This window comes from Haemaphysalis longicornis, unplaced genomic scaffold (genome assembly GCF_048455015.1).
Source record: "Haemaphysalis longicornis isolate Haplotype H1 unplaced genomic scaffold, Haemaphysalis longicornis Haplotype H1 scaffold_4, whole genome shotgun sequence".
Taxonomy (NCBI): Eukaryota; Metazoa; Arthropoda; class Arachnida; order Ixodida; family Ixodidae; genus Haemaphysalis; species Haemaphysalis longicornis.
The window spans coordinates 7,509,120-7,526,021 of record NW_027526361.1 but is presented as its reverse complement, the minus strand read 5'-3'; the positions used below and the strand labels follow the sequence as shown (position 1 = coordinate 7,526,021).

The 16,902-nt window shown below is 48.6% G+C and overlaps 2 protein-coding genes across 7 annotated transcripts in view; both read left to right on the top strand.

Moving 5' to 3' along the window:
* Positions 1 to 16,902, top strand: part of LOC144178197 (alpha-tocopherol transfer protein-like) — a 365,130-nt gene that overhangs the window by 104,553 nt on the left and 243,675 nt on the right. The gene's annotated exons all lie outside the window — the stretch shown is intronic.
* LOC144178195 (uncharacterized) overlaps positions 1 to 16,902 on the top strand; it is a 132,858-nt gene that overhangs the window by 96,604 nt on the left and 19,352 nt on the right. The window contains exon 1 of one of the 5 annotated variants that reach the window (XM_077705837.1): positions 4,488 to 4,635. The exons of the other annotated variants lie outside the window; for them this stretch is intronic. Within the exon in view, the coding sequence (XP_077561963.1) occupies positions 4,547 to 4,635 (89 nt within the window). The 5' untranslated portion in view covers positions 4,488 to 4,546. Of the gene's footprint in view, positions 1 to 4,487; positions 4,636 to 16,902 lie in introns of those variants that run through there. 5 annotated transcript variants of the gene reach the window in all.

The window sequence follows — 16,902 nt, the reverse complement described above, 5'->3', positions numbered from 1 at the left end:
TTTTTTGAGTAATATCTTCCCGTCCTTTTTCATTCTTCGTGCCAACCTTAGTTTATGTAGAAAAAGTGGTTCATTATAAAAAAGGCGGTGCATTGCAGGTCTGTTGCGGTTTTTTGTCAACTTTGAAAGCCGATATAAAGAAAGGTCATCTTCGATTATTTTACATATCCACAAATAGAAGCCAAAGTTGTTCTCTATCACATGCTCTAAAAACATGTTGCACTATTTTTGTGGTTTTGTAGCTATACAGAACTAAATATGACCGTGTAGCAGTATTTAGGGGATATACACGAGTGCTCTGTAGCAAACGTCTGACTGCAACGTAGGGCTAAAAGTGGCCGGTACAGTAAAAAAAAAATCGTGCACCTTCCCGTCTAACTACGACGATGGTTGAACGCAAAGCTTTCCCGTGACGGATTCTTTGATTGTCTGAGTTTTTACTGTGTTTCGATCATGTCGAAATGAAGGAATCGGATATACGCCTTCTTTATAATGCGAGGGACCCAGGTTTGATACCGGCCACCGAAGCGCTTTTTTTTTCTTTCACTTCAACCACTATCATTCATCATCATCGGCAGGGAAAGTTGGCTCTCATGCAGGCCGTTTTCGCGTTACAGACGTCATAAGGCAGAACACTAAATCTTCGCTTTAAAATCATGCAAGTGAAAGGGAGGTGACTGCTTTATTGAAATTAACCGTGAATAAAGTGGCATAGCATATTACACGTACAAGAAATACTTCCCAAGTGTATTGCTCAAGCCAGCGTCTGTATGCATTGTTATGTACCTCTCCCAATGTTTTTGTGTGTGCCCCGTGTAAGCACACTCAGATTAACAGAACTGGTAAGATGACCTCCAGACCTCTGGAAAGAGACTATTGTGTTTTGGATATGCGCCAACGCAGTCGGACTAGTTGGACTAGTTGTATTAGTTGAAGATCGACAGTTGGACTAGTTGGAAGTGGCTCTTGAACATCTTGTGATTTGACACGGACACACACACATACAAAAAAGACAGAAGAAAGCGCTGTCATCTGTTTTGACGTTTTCAAAAGACGTGAAGACGTGTTCTGACTACGAACTTTCAGAAGAAGCAGTTCGTCTAATTGGCACTGCTGACGCCTACAAAGCTTCCAACGAACCGACGACGTCAGCATATTTGGATGACTCGACCGCCATTACCATCGAGGAAGAGCTCTCATTCTAGACTCCGTGCATAGAAGTGTGCATTGATAAGTTCCGTTGCACTGAAGTTTAAGCTAAAGACAAAGCGGTAATTTTTTTCATTTTTAAAATAAACAAGAGGCACCGGTTTTTAAATTGTTCTTAACTATTCAATTATATAAATCACGTCACGTCTTCTCAGCCAATCACAGAGAGGGCATGCCATAGAAGCCGTATTGTTGTTGAATAGCACGAACAAGTCTAAGTTGTCGTGTCCGCTGCATTTCATCTAGTTTTTCACTGTCCGCCAAGAATTATGCGCTTTAAGCAGAGAGAAATAAGGCAAACTTTAAAAGTGCGGCTAGTAAACGTCATGAAACGCAATACTGGCGAAAGCACACACAACCGCTTTGTCAACCAAAAGCACGTGACCGAAATTGAAAGCCAACCAAAAAATACTTCCGGCGAATTCACAGTTCGCGGTGAATTTAGTGCGTTGAGAATAGGGCCATGTTACAGAGTATCGGCATTCTTTTCTTCTATTGTTTCTTGCCACCACCGTGATCATTGGTCAGTTCGTATCACGTGACATTTTTTACACTGCGACGGTTCATGGGCGCCGCCATTTTGTTTTTTGTGCGTTTTAGTCGGTCAACTGTGGAAGCCTTAGCTTGTCCTCCCTGCTCCACGGCTGCGTGCGACTGGCATCATTCTAAACACAAATCATAGATAACGCGTGTAACAGCATTTCAGCAGCAGAAGTGCATCCGAAGATGCCGTTTCGCTGCATCTTCTGCTGTGTTATAAACAAACGACCCGGTCGAAGTTAGCGGCGATGCCGTATAGAAGCGGCAATCTCGCAACACAGATAAACGTCAAAATAGCCGCCGTTGCTGACTAGCGTACATCAGAAGCGGTACGTTGATACCTTATCTAGGGCAATGTTCTCGACGTCGTAAACTCACCGTGAACTGTGAATTATCCGGAGTCTTTGTCTGATTGGCTCTCACTTTTGGTCCCGTGCTCCCGGTTGACAAAGCGTTTGTGTTGGCCTTCGTCATTTTGACGTTTCATGACGTTTACTGGCACCACTTCTGAAGTTTGCCTCATTTCTCTCTTGGTTGTGGTCTTGGTTGGTTGTTGTCTTTATAAGCTAGATGTCAAATTATGCCGCATGTCGTCATAGCTATACGTTCATCACGTCACTAGTTGCTTACGCTTTGCTTACGCAAAAAAAAAAAAAAAAAAAAAAAACCTGGCGCATTCACCATGAATTTATGCAGTCGAGAATAGGGCCCCTAGTGACACTAATGCCACACTCTCCCGAGCAAGCAACCGCTCGTAACGACCGATTTGGAACACCATCCACGCGCGCACAGCGAGGAAGGTCCAGTCGGAGACATAAACGTTCCTCGTGTCGAGCGCCTGCACTGAAATGCCCCCTCGCGACGGGAGGCTTAAAGGAGCCATGAAAACAAAATACAAGTTGGGTTTATTAGAAAGACTGCTTAGTCCCGATAACAATGATACCAATATCATCGCAATCTTCGAACAAATAACGGAGATATTCAAAGAAAACGTGTGAAGCAGTCGCGACCCCCTAGCCAATTTCCCGCAACTTTTCTATGACGTCACGGAACCTTGTTTGTGCGATTGGCGGCCGCCTAACTGACCTGTCGCGACGACACATGACTGGACGTCTGTAATGGGGCCTCTAGTTCAATTTGACCGCATCACAGTTAACTCACTGAAAATTATATTTTATTGTTGGCCCGTATGACGTCATTCTTGCTCATAACACGTCACTGTGGCGCAAAATTTGAAATTTTTAAATACTTCTTGCTGTTTTTTCGTTAAAAAACATCTTTTGTGGCTCTAATGGAACTGAGCGAGATACTGAATCTTAGTTCTTTCAAATTAAAAGAAGTTGTATTTTCTCTTCATGGGTCCTTTAAGACAAAAATGAACTCAATCGTCGCATGCATGGAGGGCCCTCCAATGCTCGTCTGGAGCGGTCGGCGTCCACACAGTTACGGGGGGTCAGGTTGGAACCCCTTCATCCGTCAGCGTCGAAATGAAGGGCGGCATCGGCGACATTTCGCCTGGGCGACTTTCCATAGCAGTGCTGGTCTTAACAGCGGCAGCACAAAAGACGTCAGCGCGCGCCCATGTCGCCAGGTGTCTCGAAGAGTGCGCTAACCCTACGAACACACAGACGATCTGAAGAAGAAAAATGACTAACAGAGAGGTTATTTAAGCCCCGAAGATAACGTACGCGGTTGGCCGCTGTGCGGCCTTTTCTTCAGCCGTGCGCAGATCGGCTCGTGCTGGGTGTGTCGAAATATCGCCTCCTCTTGTGGGCATATCCTATCCTTAATCCTTGCCATTAAGGAATAGAATAAAATAGAATGACGCGCCGTCGTAATTCTCACTGCTCTCGCGCAGCACCGAACTGCCCTGCCGAGAGTCTCTGCCCACAACGGGTTCAAGAGCGAGCCACGACTCTCGCCGCGTGTGTGCGTTGTCAGTCACTTCACAGCTTTTATAGTACAGGGGGTTTATTACGCGGACAACCCCGATACAAACGCTACACTGCACTACGCACTACGCCAGCGTGTGCACAGCCCGTAGTCGGGCAGCAGTTAGCGTCCGCAGTCGCTGGCCGGCCGCAACGCTCGCTGACATAGGGGAAGGGGGCTCCTTGTGGCCGCTACACATTTCAAGCCACTGGACTCGACCAAGCGGCATCGGCGCTCGTCCGCTGACCTTAGACGGCGCAAGCCATCACAGCGCGGACGCGGGAGCAAACCACCAAGGAGTGGAATATGCCCGCGGAGACTTGCGATGATGCGATGAGGCTTTGAGGGGGGGGGGGCGGGGGAGGTAGGAGGAAAGGGCCCGAAACTGTCTGGCGAAGGGTGCCGACACCTTGCGGACCTCTTAGATAAACGCACTGACGCAAATGAAGGCATGCGCAAATCGACATGGTGGGTGCAGTGGCCCACGGAAGTGGGAAACAACGGCCAATGCAAGAAAAAGCCAAAAGTGGCCGAAAGGTACCGTGCGATCGCTGCGCGTCCCAAGGGCGGTCTCCCCGGGGAGTCTCCTGCGCGCCTCCCGCGTCGCCTCGTAGGGAGAGGAGGGAGGCGCGCGAGGATCGCCCTCGCCCCACCAAGGAGGAGGACGTCGCTAGCGCCTCCTCGCCCCGATTGGAGCTTGGCCCCCACATCCTTTAGTGACGCACGCACACCGGCATTTATGTCATTTGAGTTATTGTGCACCTGGCAGCCCAGGATGATCTTCGTAGTCTCGTAAACACAATTGCTGAGCGCGCCGCAGGTGTTCCGTTTGTTGGTGGTTTGTTGTGTCTCGCGGCATACCACAATGGCGAACAGCACCCAGGCAACGGAACTACTCGGATGGAATCGGGGCCCAGTGCTTTCAGATCGGCGAGAAGTCAAGCAACATTCCGGGCAAGTATACAGCGGTCTGGGATACGGGTGGTCGATGGGATACGTGGTTAGCGCACAAGCGCCTCGCCGTGACTGTCGCGTTCGCCGTTCAGTGTAGCGTGACCTGCCTTGAACGCAAGAGCATACCCCAACGCTGGGTGGAAGCACGGCCAGAAGCTTTTCCTTTCCATTTTTTTTGTGTTTTGTGGGGTGTGTCACTGTGCAAACTGGGCTGGTCTTTGATGCACCCGTTCGTGGGCGTATGTCGACGTATTGAGCCAATTCAAAAATCATCGCTGAAATACAGTAGAAAGTGCGGACGCACACTTACGGCTGCGTTTAATGAATGAAATTGGTTTCCCTAGACGTACAATGCAAGCACCGACATACACAAAAACTTGTGAAACAATGCAAACTCTCGTTACGTTTCAGTAAGATGTGTGGTGCGCTTGCACAATCGCCAGGCTTTTCATTTCAATAGCCTCCCCTGCAGAAAACGCCTACTTCTCCAGAAAAGGGCATGCACGCCCGCGGCCATGAGCAGGCAGCTTCGCTCCTCTTTCAATGTTAGCCCCACTGTGCCGCATTTTGTTATCAAAGCAGTTAAATTAGGTTTTACGCACCGGAGTTACGCCTGGACAAAGCAGCTGCGGATTAATGTAGACCGCTTAGGGATCCTTAAGGCCTGTTCACACTAGCGACGAAAGCGAGCGAAAGCGATGAAAGCGGCGGAAATTTCTGTCGCTTTCGCCGCCTTTTATCGCTTTCGTCGCGCGACGAAAGCGATCGGTCTCGGCCAAATTTTGTCGCCTCCGTCGCGCCGTCGCTTTTGAAGCGGAAGCAAGAGGCGAGACTTCCTGACGTCATATCCTGCCAAAGCACCCGGATGCTGTGTCTCCACAAGCCAACGACCTAATCTAAAAACGTTGCCACAAGCGGCGAAGCTCCCGGGAAGTCTCAGTCCGAGCGCGAGACAATAACAAGAAAAGCAAAAAATAGTCGTCGCCCGTCGCTCGATGTCGCGTGCAAGTGTGAACAGCAAGGGTGGCGATCGCTTTCGCCTTCGTCGCTTTGTCGCGTCGCAAGTGTGAACGGGCCTTTAGCATGCGCCGAAATCGTGAAACACTGTGGGCGGAATTTTTTTCCAGCTCCGTCAGAAAATATGGGTGCGGCTTAGCTCAGCCAACCTTGGCTATGCAAAGCAAAAGCTTGGCTTGGTGTGCTTGAGTCTTGGTTTCGCTTGGTTATACCTTTGGTTTAGCTGTATTGCCGACCATGTCTGAAAGCCGTTCGGTTCCGTGCAACTCTCACAGGAGGAGGCCGGGAGAACGCGGCGTTCAATAATGGCGAACGCACCGTTCTCTTCGCCGGGCGCTAGACGAGTCACGTTGCCCGAAACGACCCAGCGCCGCATGCGTGGGAGGCTGCGGGGGTGGTTGGCTGCCTCGGCCGCAGCGGCGGTGGCGACCGCTGTCGGCGCCCGCAGGCGCCAACAGCGGGCCCGGCGAATCACTTCGGCGAATGCGCTTCGAGGGGTGTGTCGCCGGGGGTGGGTCTCCGGTCAAAAGGTCATTTGCGCATCCTCCACGAAATCGCCGGACGAAAGTAGTAAAACTTTGCTTTAAAAACAGCTGTGATGGCTGGAACAAAACGCGTGACCTCGAACTTAGTTGTGCGCTGACTTAGTGATTGAGCCACTGTAGCAAGCCCCTTGCTCTATCGTTGATGCAACTGTTCATTCGGCTTATGTTAACTTTCCCACGAGACGAAGGAAGTGTAAGGTTTGGCCCCGTATAGCTCCCTTTTTTGGTGTCTTTCCCCGTTGTGTTTTCTTCCGCGTTAAAAGTTAGAAGAGGGTGCGGCCCTCTACCGAATGGCGTGTCGAAGTGCTACCGCTCGGCCAAAAAACGAACCTACGTGTTGCTAAGTGTGCTATAGTATTACTATCCGTGAACCAAGGCCACGACAGTTGGTGATCGAGCAACTGTGGGTAATCTAACAGGGTGACATAATGGATAGCCGGCCAGTCGGGGACCCGGTTGGACATAACGTCAGTATAGACCAATTTCACGAGAGTCGGCTTTTTTTCGCAGTCTCTAGAGTTACGTCCGACGGAACTTTAAACCAGTGTCTACAGTTACGCCCGGCGGATTCCAAAATTGAAAACTAAAGTTACGTCCGACGGAACTTTAAGCCAGTTTTTTTTTATTACATCCGGCGTAACCCAAAATGAAAATTTCAAAAAAATTACGTCCGGCAGCCGCATTTCAACCCAATGTTTTGAGTCATCCGGTATAACCTGTAAATGAAATTGAGGTTACGTTTAACGTATTCCACAGTAAAAATAGAGCCCGAAATCGAAATTAAAGCGAGTACACCGGCCGAACGTCCCGGAACATCACAAAGGAGCAGAGGACGCGCCGCACGAGATAGTCGGCGCCCGAGAAACAGAGAGGGGCGGCTGCGCTCCTGACTTTCCCTCAGCCTCCGTAGCCGCCTCTTAGCACCAGCCGCGGCAGATATCCTTGTAGCAGCTTCGTCGCAAAATGCGCACCAGGTTCGCCGACAAGATCCGAAACAAAACAAAAGACGAAATAAAAACAAACAAAAAACAAAATAAAAACAATCATCGCCGCACTTCTGTAAAGCTTATCGCGCGGTTTCCCGTCTACTTCGCGCCCACCTTATACGCATTTTCCGTAAAACGTACGCGCAAAGAGGGGTGTTCTTAAAGGGACCTTCAACACTTTTGATAAAAGCTTTCACTCTTTCCTTCGCGTCTGGAAGCACCGCGAAAGCTGCAGTTATCTCCAGCACAGAGCGGCCTCGCGTGATTGGCTCGTCGCACCAGATACGCCTTCCGTTTCTGCTTTGTTTTGTGGCTTTATTTTTAAAGTTGCTATCGAAAAGCGTTCATTGCTGCAACTGAAGGGAAACCGGCCAACAGCCGCTACATGGCCTCGGTGACGTAATTCGGGCCGTAGAAGAACGTCAAGACCGGGAAAGAGAACAAAGTCTTTTGAGCGAGTTTCGAAGTTATCTGATGGGCATAGAGCAGTAACTTTTGGCTGAGGTACTTTGCGACCCCCTAATCTAGGTACTGGGTGTGTTGGGTGACTGCGTTCTGCAAGCACTTAAGATTTCAAAAAAAAGAAAAAGTTGGAAAATGTGTTGCAGGCTCCCTTTAATGCCTGGACAAAAAATGTGCAAACCATTTCCTTCAAGGGAAAATTTCACCTGTAGACTTCAATGCACCATGGCTACCGTTTTACTGCCGCCTGTACATGTCACGGCTTTTCGTTCCGTTTTTCCTTAGTGAGCGTTCTCACCAAATATGTTTTTCATTAATCAACCATACCTAGTAATTAAAATTTGTCGAGATTTTTTTTTCTGGGAAGAAGTAATAAGGTACCAGGGCATTCCCTTTACAATCCCTGATCAAATATTAATTGTATTTGTTAAAGACTCTTGAACTGTGTCAACTTCGTTCTCGGCACGAGCTGCAGACGCTGCAAACTGGCACTGCGCCCGCGGCAAGCGGTCCCAGTTTTTTAAATTCCTGTCTTCTCCGTTCCTCTTGTGTGTTGGATATGAAAAGGAGTGTATGCACATACGTATAAAAATTAATACTTTGGTTTAAAAGAAAGTACAATGACCCAGGTGGAATTCGAACCCGCACCGCTTCAGCAGTATGGGCGCGAGAACACGCTCCAGACCGCTTGACCAACGGGGAACCAACAGAAGTGGTTCCCCGTTCGGCCGTAAAGCAGCAACATTCGTCGTGTTATTTTCGAATTTGACGTCACGTATCGTACAACTGGCAATAATGTTGAGTAGTTTTTATAGAACGTGAAGGTATTTGGCACCGTCAGCTGTAAACTTTTTTTTTTCGCGTAACCTTACGTGCACCGCTAGTAGACCGCAGAAGTGAAGGCATCATTCACATTTACTGTCATATTACCGCAGAAATTCCTTACAGAGATTTTATTACGCTCGTCACGCTTCTAGAACTGTTTCTGCGCTTTGTCTTCCAATAAAAATCACAATGCCGGCACTCTGACAATTTGTGTTGTTCCGGTCTGGAAGGGCTTCCTGTACTGCCATAAACTAAAATAAATTTAACAAGTCCCTACTAAATAGTGTGAACATGTTCCTTGTTTTTTTTGTTGTTGGCAAGCCTTGAGCAAAACTTGCTGAGTTTGCAAATATTTTTTATGCCTTTGAGTGCCAAACGCAAAAAAGGAGCATATAACTATTTGCAGATCAAAGACAGGTTGCATGGCGCTAAATAATCTAGCCAAGCATCGTAAACGTGCGACAATTAGCAACCGTCTGTCGGCAGTTTTTACTGCAAAGCAGTATATGTCTAACCCCCCTAGTTTTCATTCCGGTGTCATAGACTTACTCGGCACCGCTCCGGGGCTCCTCCTCACCACCGCTGACTCCTCTTTCACAATTATTTTCCCCTCGCCTCCACCGATGCCCCTTTGCCAAGTTGCGCAGTCGGCAGCTAAACGGCGGTATGCGGTTAGCAGATGATCGCGAAAAATAAACAGAAGCATGGATGGGCGTAAAAAAATTCACTGCCGATTACTACAATCCCTAATATAAAATTTCTGCGCAGCGCGAGCTGCAGTCTTTTCAGTCACGGCACATTTCTGTTGCGTCTCAGTAAGTGTTCACGTGATCAGCGAACGTACGGCGGCGTGCGCTACTCTGCCGTTACGTCGCCGTGCGCCGCCCCCACCGGCCAGCATGTTGTAAATCATGTTAAACATCCCGCGCAAATGTCACGTGGCTGTGATTAGCCTCGCGCAAGGGAGCAGCCAGCATGTTGTTGCATTTCGTGTTTCAACCTCCCACGCAAACGTCACGTGGTTTGGATTAGTGGAGAATGGAACAGCGTCTCGGGAAAGTGTCAGGGGGAGGGCGCTCCTTGGTGGCGACACATGAAACGTGCGAGGAAAAGCCAGTGAGAGAGATGAGGACATAGCCGCACGTGTCGTACTCCACTTCACCCTTCGCTAGACGATCCTCTCCGTTTCGGTCGTCGCTGCTGCTTTCGCTCACTCGGTTACGCGGACATAAACAGACGTCGCTCCCGCGAAGCCCAGGTAACGGCTGCCAAAGGGCTGCCCCCTAAAACTACCGAAACCTACCGTCGCCGTTTCCACTCAAATTCACTTCGCGAAGTAGCTGTGAATCCCTTCCGGTATAGGAAAAACTTCCCCAGTTCTAACGCCATCATGAGCTCATATTTCTGTTTCAGCTTGGAAGGCCTTCCAAACGACATTTTCGCCGGTGTCTTTCAGCCTAGGTATGCGCAGTCACCGCTTGCCGGTTTATGCGTGCGCGGTTTGCGGGTGGAAAAAGGGGGCGTGCACGCACAGCTAGGCTTCGTGCCGCTACCGATTAAATGCCGGTTGTGCTGGTATTTAGATGTCGAAATTACATTGCTCAATGCGGTTAGTCGGCTGTCCTCCTCAATCGAGTGCTTCGGGTGCGGGTTGATGTGTTACACCGACATCTTACACAAACACTAAGGTGCATACAAGGTAGAAGGAAAACGATGTTTGTACGCTAGGATGGAGCTCAAGGGCCTCCAGGTTTTAAATCGTTATGGGACGGATGCATGCCGTTCGTTTGGAGGAAGAAGAGCAAGAATCGAAGTGTTGTCCCAAGCACAAGCGCGAATGGGTGAAAAACAACGGAAAGCTGCTGGCACCGCCATTACCACCTGAAGTTCTGCTCATGGAGTAGCGGCAAATCCCTCCCGGATATACACCAAATTGCCCGCTTGGAACGCCGGCGTGAGCCAATAGCACTTCTTCAAAGGGCTTTCAGGGGATATTTTCGACGGCGTCTGTCACTTGTAAGCACGCACACATGACCGGTTGCTGGTTTATGCGTGCCCACGTTTGTAGTAAAGAATAGTGGGAGAGAGGAGGGAAGGCGTGCACGCGCAGCTATAGGTTTCGTGTCCGTACTGATGGATGACATGTCCGTTGTGCTGGTGCGAGATTTAAGCGCGGACGTTAAACGGCCCAATGGAACCTGTCCGGAGTACTTAGTGGTAGAGCGGATTGGGTTTGTGTGTAAGGCTATGTTCAGATTGCCAACGCAAAACCCGTATCGTGATCTATGGACGTAAAAAATGCCATGTCACGCAGTTCGGTTGGCTGAGACGTGAAATGGCGTCATTCTTTAAAGTTATTAATGACAGTTGCGGCAACTGTCTGAACCCGGCCTTACACAAACAGTAAGATGCTTACGACGCGGGAGGGGCACAGGCAGTTCCATGTTTATCTGCAAGAACAAAGCTTGGATCCGTCAGAGGCCCATTAGCTAATTGGCTAGGAAATATGCTCCATCGCAAATTACGATAAGCGTGTTGTTTCGTACACTCAGTGGACTGCGTCCATCTTTCCAAGTCATCCTTCTTCACAGAGTGGAAGGGCACTAATTTTTTGCTCATTATAGAACTCCCAGTGGGGCAAGGACTTGTGTTTTGCACTGCTCGTTCTAGGAATTGTGAGTCACCTGTTTTACCAAGTAAAAGCCGACCAACAGAGTCGTTATTAAGAAAGGAGCAGAAATAGATTTATTGTTTCAGGTGGCATGAATGCCCTGGGGGAGAAGGAGAGGGACACGGATGGAGGGAATGATTGAAAAGACATGGTTCAAAATAATTTGTAGATTTCGTGAAGAAACAGGGGCTCAAGCATGCCGTTTATGACAGGATTTGGTCCAGGTTATCACACCTGCTAGTGGAGACCACTGGTTAGTGAATATTCAATTATTTTTTCTAGTTGTGAGCGGTCTGGTCGAACGCGTTGCAAATGCGCTTCTTCGCCTGCAGGTGGAGAAACGAGTTCCAATAGTGGCTCGCGACCAGACGTGAAGTGTGCACAATGCCATATCAAGTGATATAGATTCGGGATGCCCGTATCGTCACAATACGGCCAGCGTTGCATGTGCGAGCTAGCCCCGTGGGTCCAGTTTTGTACTACATGAGGCGTCAGTGCCGTTTGGTATAGATCTTATGAGCCATTACCTCCCCTGAGCGTGTTAGCGTCTTCAGCGGGCCTAGTAAGCCCACTGGGGTGGTATCTTGCAGCTTCATGCGGCTGTCTAACTTGAATTTCCTCAGGTAAAGTTGCCAGTCTGGTCGTGGTGGGTGTTGTTGCAATGGGGCACTGGAAACGACCGGGGGGCTGTCAAGCCCCTCCTGGGCGGCAATGGGAGCCACGTGGTTGCCGTGTGTGTGTTCCGGGGGTGAGACGATGCGGATGGCGGTTTTTTCGTGGCCGTATAATTGGGCGGAAATGTTGTGCTCAATTCTTTAATGGTGACGTGAGAGGTCATATGCGAAATTTCTGGGATGAGAGAGAGTTACAATGGTCGTGGATGGAATGGACAGCGCCCAAGACGCCCATGAGCTCGGCTTCTTCAGCTGGACCATATGTATTGGAGACCTGCCAGGAATCGTTTGGCAGGGGGGGGGGGGGGGGGCGAAGATGTCCATGCGATTGCAGCCTCATTGCGGCGCACGGCGGTGTCCGTGGAGACGCCAACTTCGTTCTTCATCTTGTTCTGGATGGTACGAACGTATAACTCGCGTGCTGTCGCCTGCCGCCGAGGCATAAGGCGAACCCGAGGGATGCCATTCGTAGGCCGCTCCCAGGGTGGAAGGGACAATGGGTAACGAGTGGGGTCTAATTTACTGGCCATGTAGTCCCATGAGCCTAAAGCCTTGCCTTAGGAGGACTGTTCATGATGTTACTGGAGATGTAGCTTGGTCTCTTCGATGATGGGGAAGGAAGGAATACAATTTGTTGAAGAATATCTACGGGGTGAATTGAAACACTGATTGTCCGGAGAAGGCACCGGTTTAATGTATGGAGATGCTTTACGTGAGCTGGGCGAAGGCCCGTGTGCTATAGCACGGCCGAGAATTGTACTTAAGCCTGTTGACGGGCACCTCCAAACTTATTGGATAGGCGGGGGGTGGCATGCGTGGTGTTGAGCCAAGTTGCTCAGAAATTCAGGATCCATTGACGGGGGCTATTGCAGCTCCTAAAGGGCAGGCTGAGGATACGGATGGTGCCTATATGGGAATCCGGCAGCGTATCACCGAACTGCATGGAAATGACCTGATCTGAATTTGTGCCATTCTTGTCGTCAACGCCGAGTAGCTCCGTTGTAGATGATGATAGTTGTAATTGTAACAGAGAAAGGGAGGGTTCAAGGCTGGATGTGGCAGCGTGGAGTTCCGTTTTCACGGGACCTTTAGAGGGATAGTCCTTAGCTTCCGTCCAGACCACTACGTCGTCCGCGTAAAAGGCAAACCGAGCAGCGTTGTCTTAAATCGCGTGTTCTTGCAACCCGATTCATGGCTAGGTTAAACAAAATTGTAGCTAAGATGGAGCCTTGGGGAACGCCGCGATCTAAATAGAAAGTGGTCGGTTGGTGCGTGGAAGGATTTAATCGGATGGGTCGGTGCTGAAGTAAATTTCGTACCCAATGTTGAGCATTTCGACTGGCGAACGTACTAGCCGATTCGGGCAATATACCCGGTTGACCAAAATTATCAGAAGCTTTGTGAATTTCGAGTGCGAGCTCATAATTTGGCAAATCCGTGCGAGCAGTTCTGTTAAAGGCTCGACGTAGGAGCCATAGGTAGTCATAAGTGCTCAGATGGGATCGAAAGCCTTTGGGAGCGGAGTGGAATCATCCTGAGCACTCAAGGTGGTACCTATTGTTTATCATTCTCTCAATGAGCTTACATAGGACTGGAGCTAGTGCTACGGGGCGCAAGTTCTGGGGTAACTAGGTCCTTAGCAGGCTTAGTTATTGGATAAATGACGGTAATTTTAAGATGGTCGGGGACCGTCCCTGAGGTCCAATGTTCGTCCACAAGGTTGAGTAGAACGCCCAGGGCATGCGAGGGAAGATTGCGGAGATCCTGCCATTTGTCATGATCATGCCCAGTGCTGATTTTGAGCTTCCCTGTGAGATGTCTGACGGGGCTCTCCCATAGTGAAGTGAGAATCTTTACCATCGTTGTCCAAGTCGCGCTCTATTTTTTAATCATAATGCACCAACTTGCCCAACAGGACCCTTCACAGCATGAGGAAATAAGGCGTGAATGATATCATCTACTTGAGAGTAATCTTGCATTAGGCGCATGTCATCAATGATGGGGAGCTTTTTCTTAGCGCGGCCATTCATGCTATGGAAAACACGCCTATGGAGGAGAGAGACCCGATTCACGGCAGAGTATCTGACAAAGATCGTGCCAATATTCGCGTTGAAGGTTGACCTGACATTGTTTAATGATATAATGGGGTTTGAGCTGCAATAAATGACGCTGTTGAAAAAAAAAAACAACGAAGCAAATTTTTGAGAGAAATTTGTTTAGACAGAACAACATCAAACAAGCTCTCTCTTAGTGCATGTTGATCATCTCATCCCCTTTTCTTTTGAGTAAGTGATCATCTATGCGAGTAAAATGGTCCGTAAACAGACTTCATTTCGTCACTTGAAATAAATCTAAGCTTAGAGCTTATTAGCCTGGATTCCTAGAGCTGGTGCTGGTAGTCAATCTGCATTGGGTAGCCTTTTGCTGCTGTTTCATTAAAGAATTTGTGTTTATGAATAAAAGCTACCATCATGGCGTTTAGGTTATTAATATCAGCGCTGATTGCATTCCTCTCGTCCGCTGTTTTATTAGGAATGGGGGTTTCCTTTTGTACAATACACGGCGAAATATTTCGATAGCTTTTTAGCATGGCTACGGAGATCTGTAAAACATTGCCGCAACCTGAAAAAGAAACGTTTGTCCTGCACGTCCTCCTTTTCGCAACAAAATCCCTCTCTACAGATGAAACAACATACAAACGCCAGTTTTCGTAACGGCATTGTGTGTTCTCATTGTGTTGGTGGTGATGGGTATTGCAATGTAAAAGCCGAATCATCCTATTGTTTGCTTTGTCACTTGGCTGTTGGCTTTTGGGAAGCATCTTTGGCTAATCATCGGTCATTTGTGTTCTGTTTATTCCCCTCTACTTCATGGCTAATATTTATTTATTGAGCAACCAGGAGAGCAATGACATTAGTTGAAGCGGCCGGAACGTCCCTCGCAAAGATAGCAATCACGGCGCTCGAAACTGATTTGCAATCGGCGTGAAAGCTTGTCTTCGTGCCTTGCAGAGAAGCCAGCCTTTTTAACCGCGCCCAAGTGCTGACGAGAGCCAAATCCCCTACACTCCGACCGTGCAATCGAGGTGCGCTCACTGCGCAGAGCGTGCGTCCAAAATTCTGTACTTCCACCCGGTCTTTCTGCCCTTTTCTGATGACAACCGGATGTGAATGCCTCGCTGAACGCCGCTTTTGGGTCCGCGCGCGCATAATCACTTGCGGCGGTGTAAAGGGAGCAAAATGGCGGCGCCAGAAAACGTTCGCGTCGCGCGAGACGAGTTTCATAAGGCTAAAGCCGAACAAATGTCATAAAATAAGTAATACAGTATTGTACTGACTCAATATCGTCACACATACATGCATGGTTATGAAGGATAACAAAATATCATCAGTCCTGAATTTCTGGACGAGCTAACGTTAATTGTGGTAGGTTTTCAATGTCGGCCGAAGCAGATGCGACACCATGACGCGGTAAACCAAGCGCGCGCGAAGTGCCTCAGCAGATGAATTTGGGCTGGAACACCTAAGCCGCCAAGTTGGCGTCAGGCTGAGATATTTGCGCATTTTGGTCCCGTTCGCTGGAATTGAACGGGACCAAACCGTTGGAACATATCGAAAGATATGTTTCCTAGGAAAGCATGGCTTCACAGTCGTCCAAGTTTGACGCGTCAATTGTATGACGCAGTTGTATGCGAGCATTCTTATATTATTGGGTAAATCTTCCATACAGATGAAAATAAACAAGAGAGCTTCAGCTGAAAGGTTAGCGTCCTAACGAACGCTTGGAGTGTTAGCTGTAGAATAGTGCATGCGACCGTTTAAGAATTTTTTAAGTGCAATACACTTCTTAAGCGACCCTGAACCTGCGTCCACCGGCGATGTCCGCGCACGTGGAGATGGGCGCGCGCAGCCTGGCCGCTGACATGGCACATACCCACGTGGGGGATTGGTCAGGAATCTCCTCGTCTACCTTGGCAACGGGGGGAGATGGGCGCGCGCTGCCTGGCCGCTGACATGGCACATACCCACGTGGGGGATTGGCCAAGAATCGGGCGTGAGAAGGGCTAATGCACCTGCTTAAAGGAGTACTGACACGAAATTTCAAAGCTGAGATCCGCTCTAGCAATCAAGTACAACGACAACACAAATAGGTGTCTGTGAATAAATGCATCTTTCTTTCTTTGCAGTTGTGTGTGTGTGTGTGTGATCTCTCTTTCGCGAACATTACCGAACTGCGCAAATTCAACTCGTGCATTCGCACTTTCACATTCTTCCCCTCGGGGAAATGCGGGGAATTTTTTAACCATCATGGCACGTCAAGGTATAAAGCGAAGAAAATTGGACGCGTTTCTGCTCCTTTTGTTGCAAATGTAGACGAAAGACGAGAGTCGTCGACATTTGCCAAGTAAATGCCTCCCTTCGCTTTCCCTCTCACCTCTCATGCTGTTCCTCTCCCGTCGCACTCCCCTCAGTATAAACACGCTACAGGCTTGCTCAAGTCAATATAAATTTACCGCGCTCCACTGCTCTAGGCCGGGTGCCTCGATGCCAGCGCTGCCGTACGTCGGAGACGCGCGTGAATCGAGGCGCCCTAGTTCAATGTTTATAGAACCATAGTTCTTTACTTTGAATTGAATTGAATTGAATTTTATTGACAAAGCATGAACATGAAACGTGAATGGGTACAGAGGCACTGGGAGGTCCAAGGTAAAAACCGCAGGCGGCACCTCCCATGATGATTGTAAAATTTAAAAAAAAATGAATAAGCAAGCGACAATAGAATACAATGTCAGCAATAAACACTCAGCATAAAACAGAGAACGATGAGTACAAAAACCAAAGAAAAAATATTACACTAAGAAGTAGGAACACTAAAAACAATGACTACAACTCCAATCTATTCAAAAATCGGGATATGAATGCCACATAAGCAAAAATACATAATACTGCAGTTACAATTCAGTCAAACAGAAGGGCCCAACAAGAAAGTTTTTAGTTTAGATTTAAAAACGCGAAGTGAATTAGAAGATGTTAGGGAGTTAGTGATCAGGGGTTAGTGAATTCCAGAGTGGCGGAAAATTGAATCGT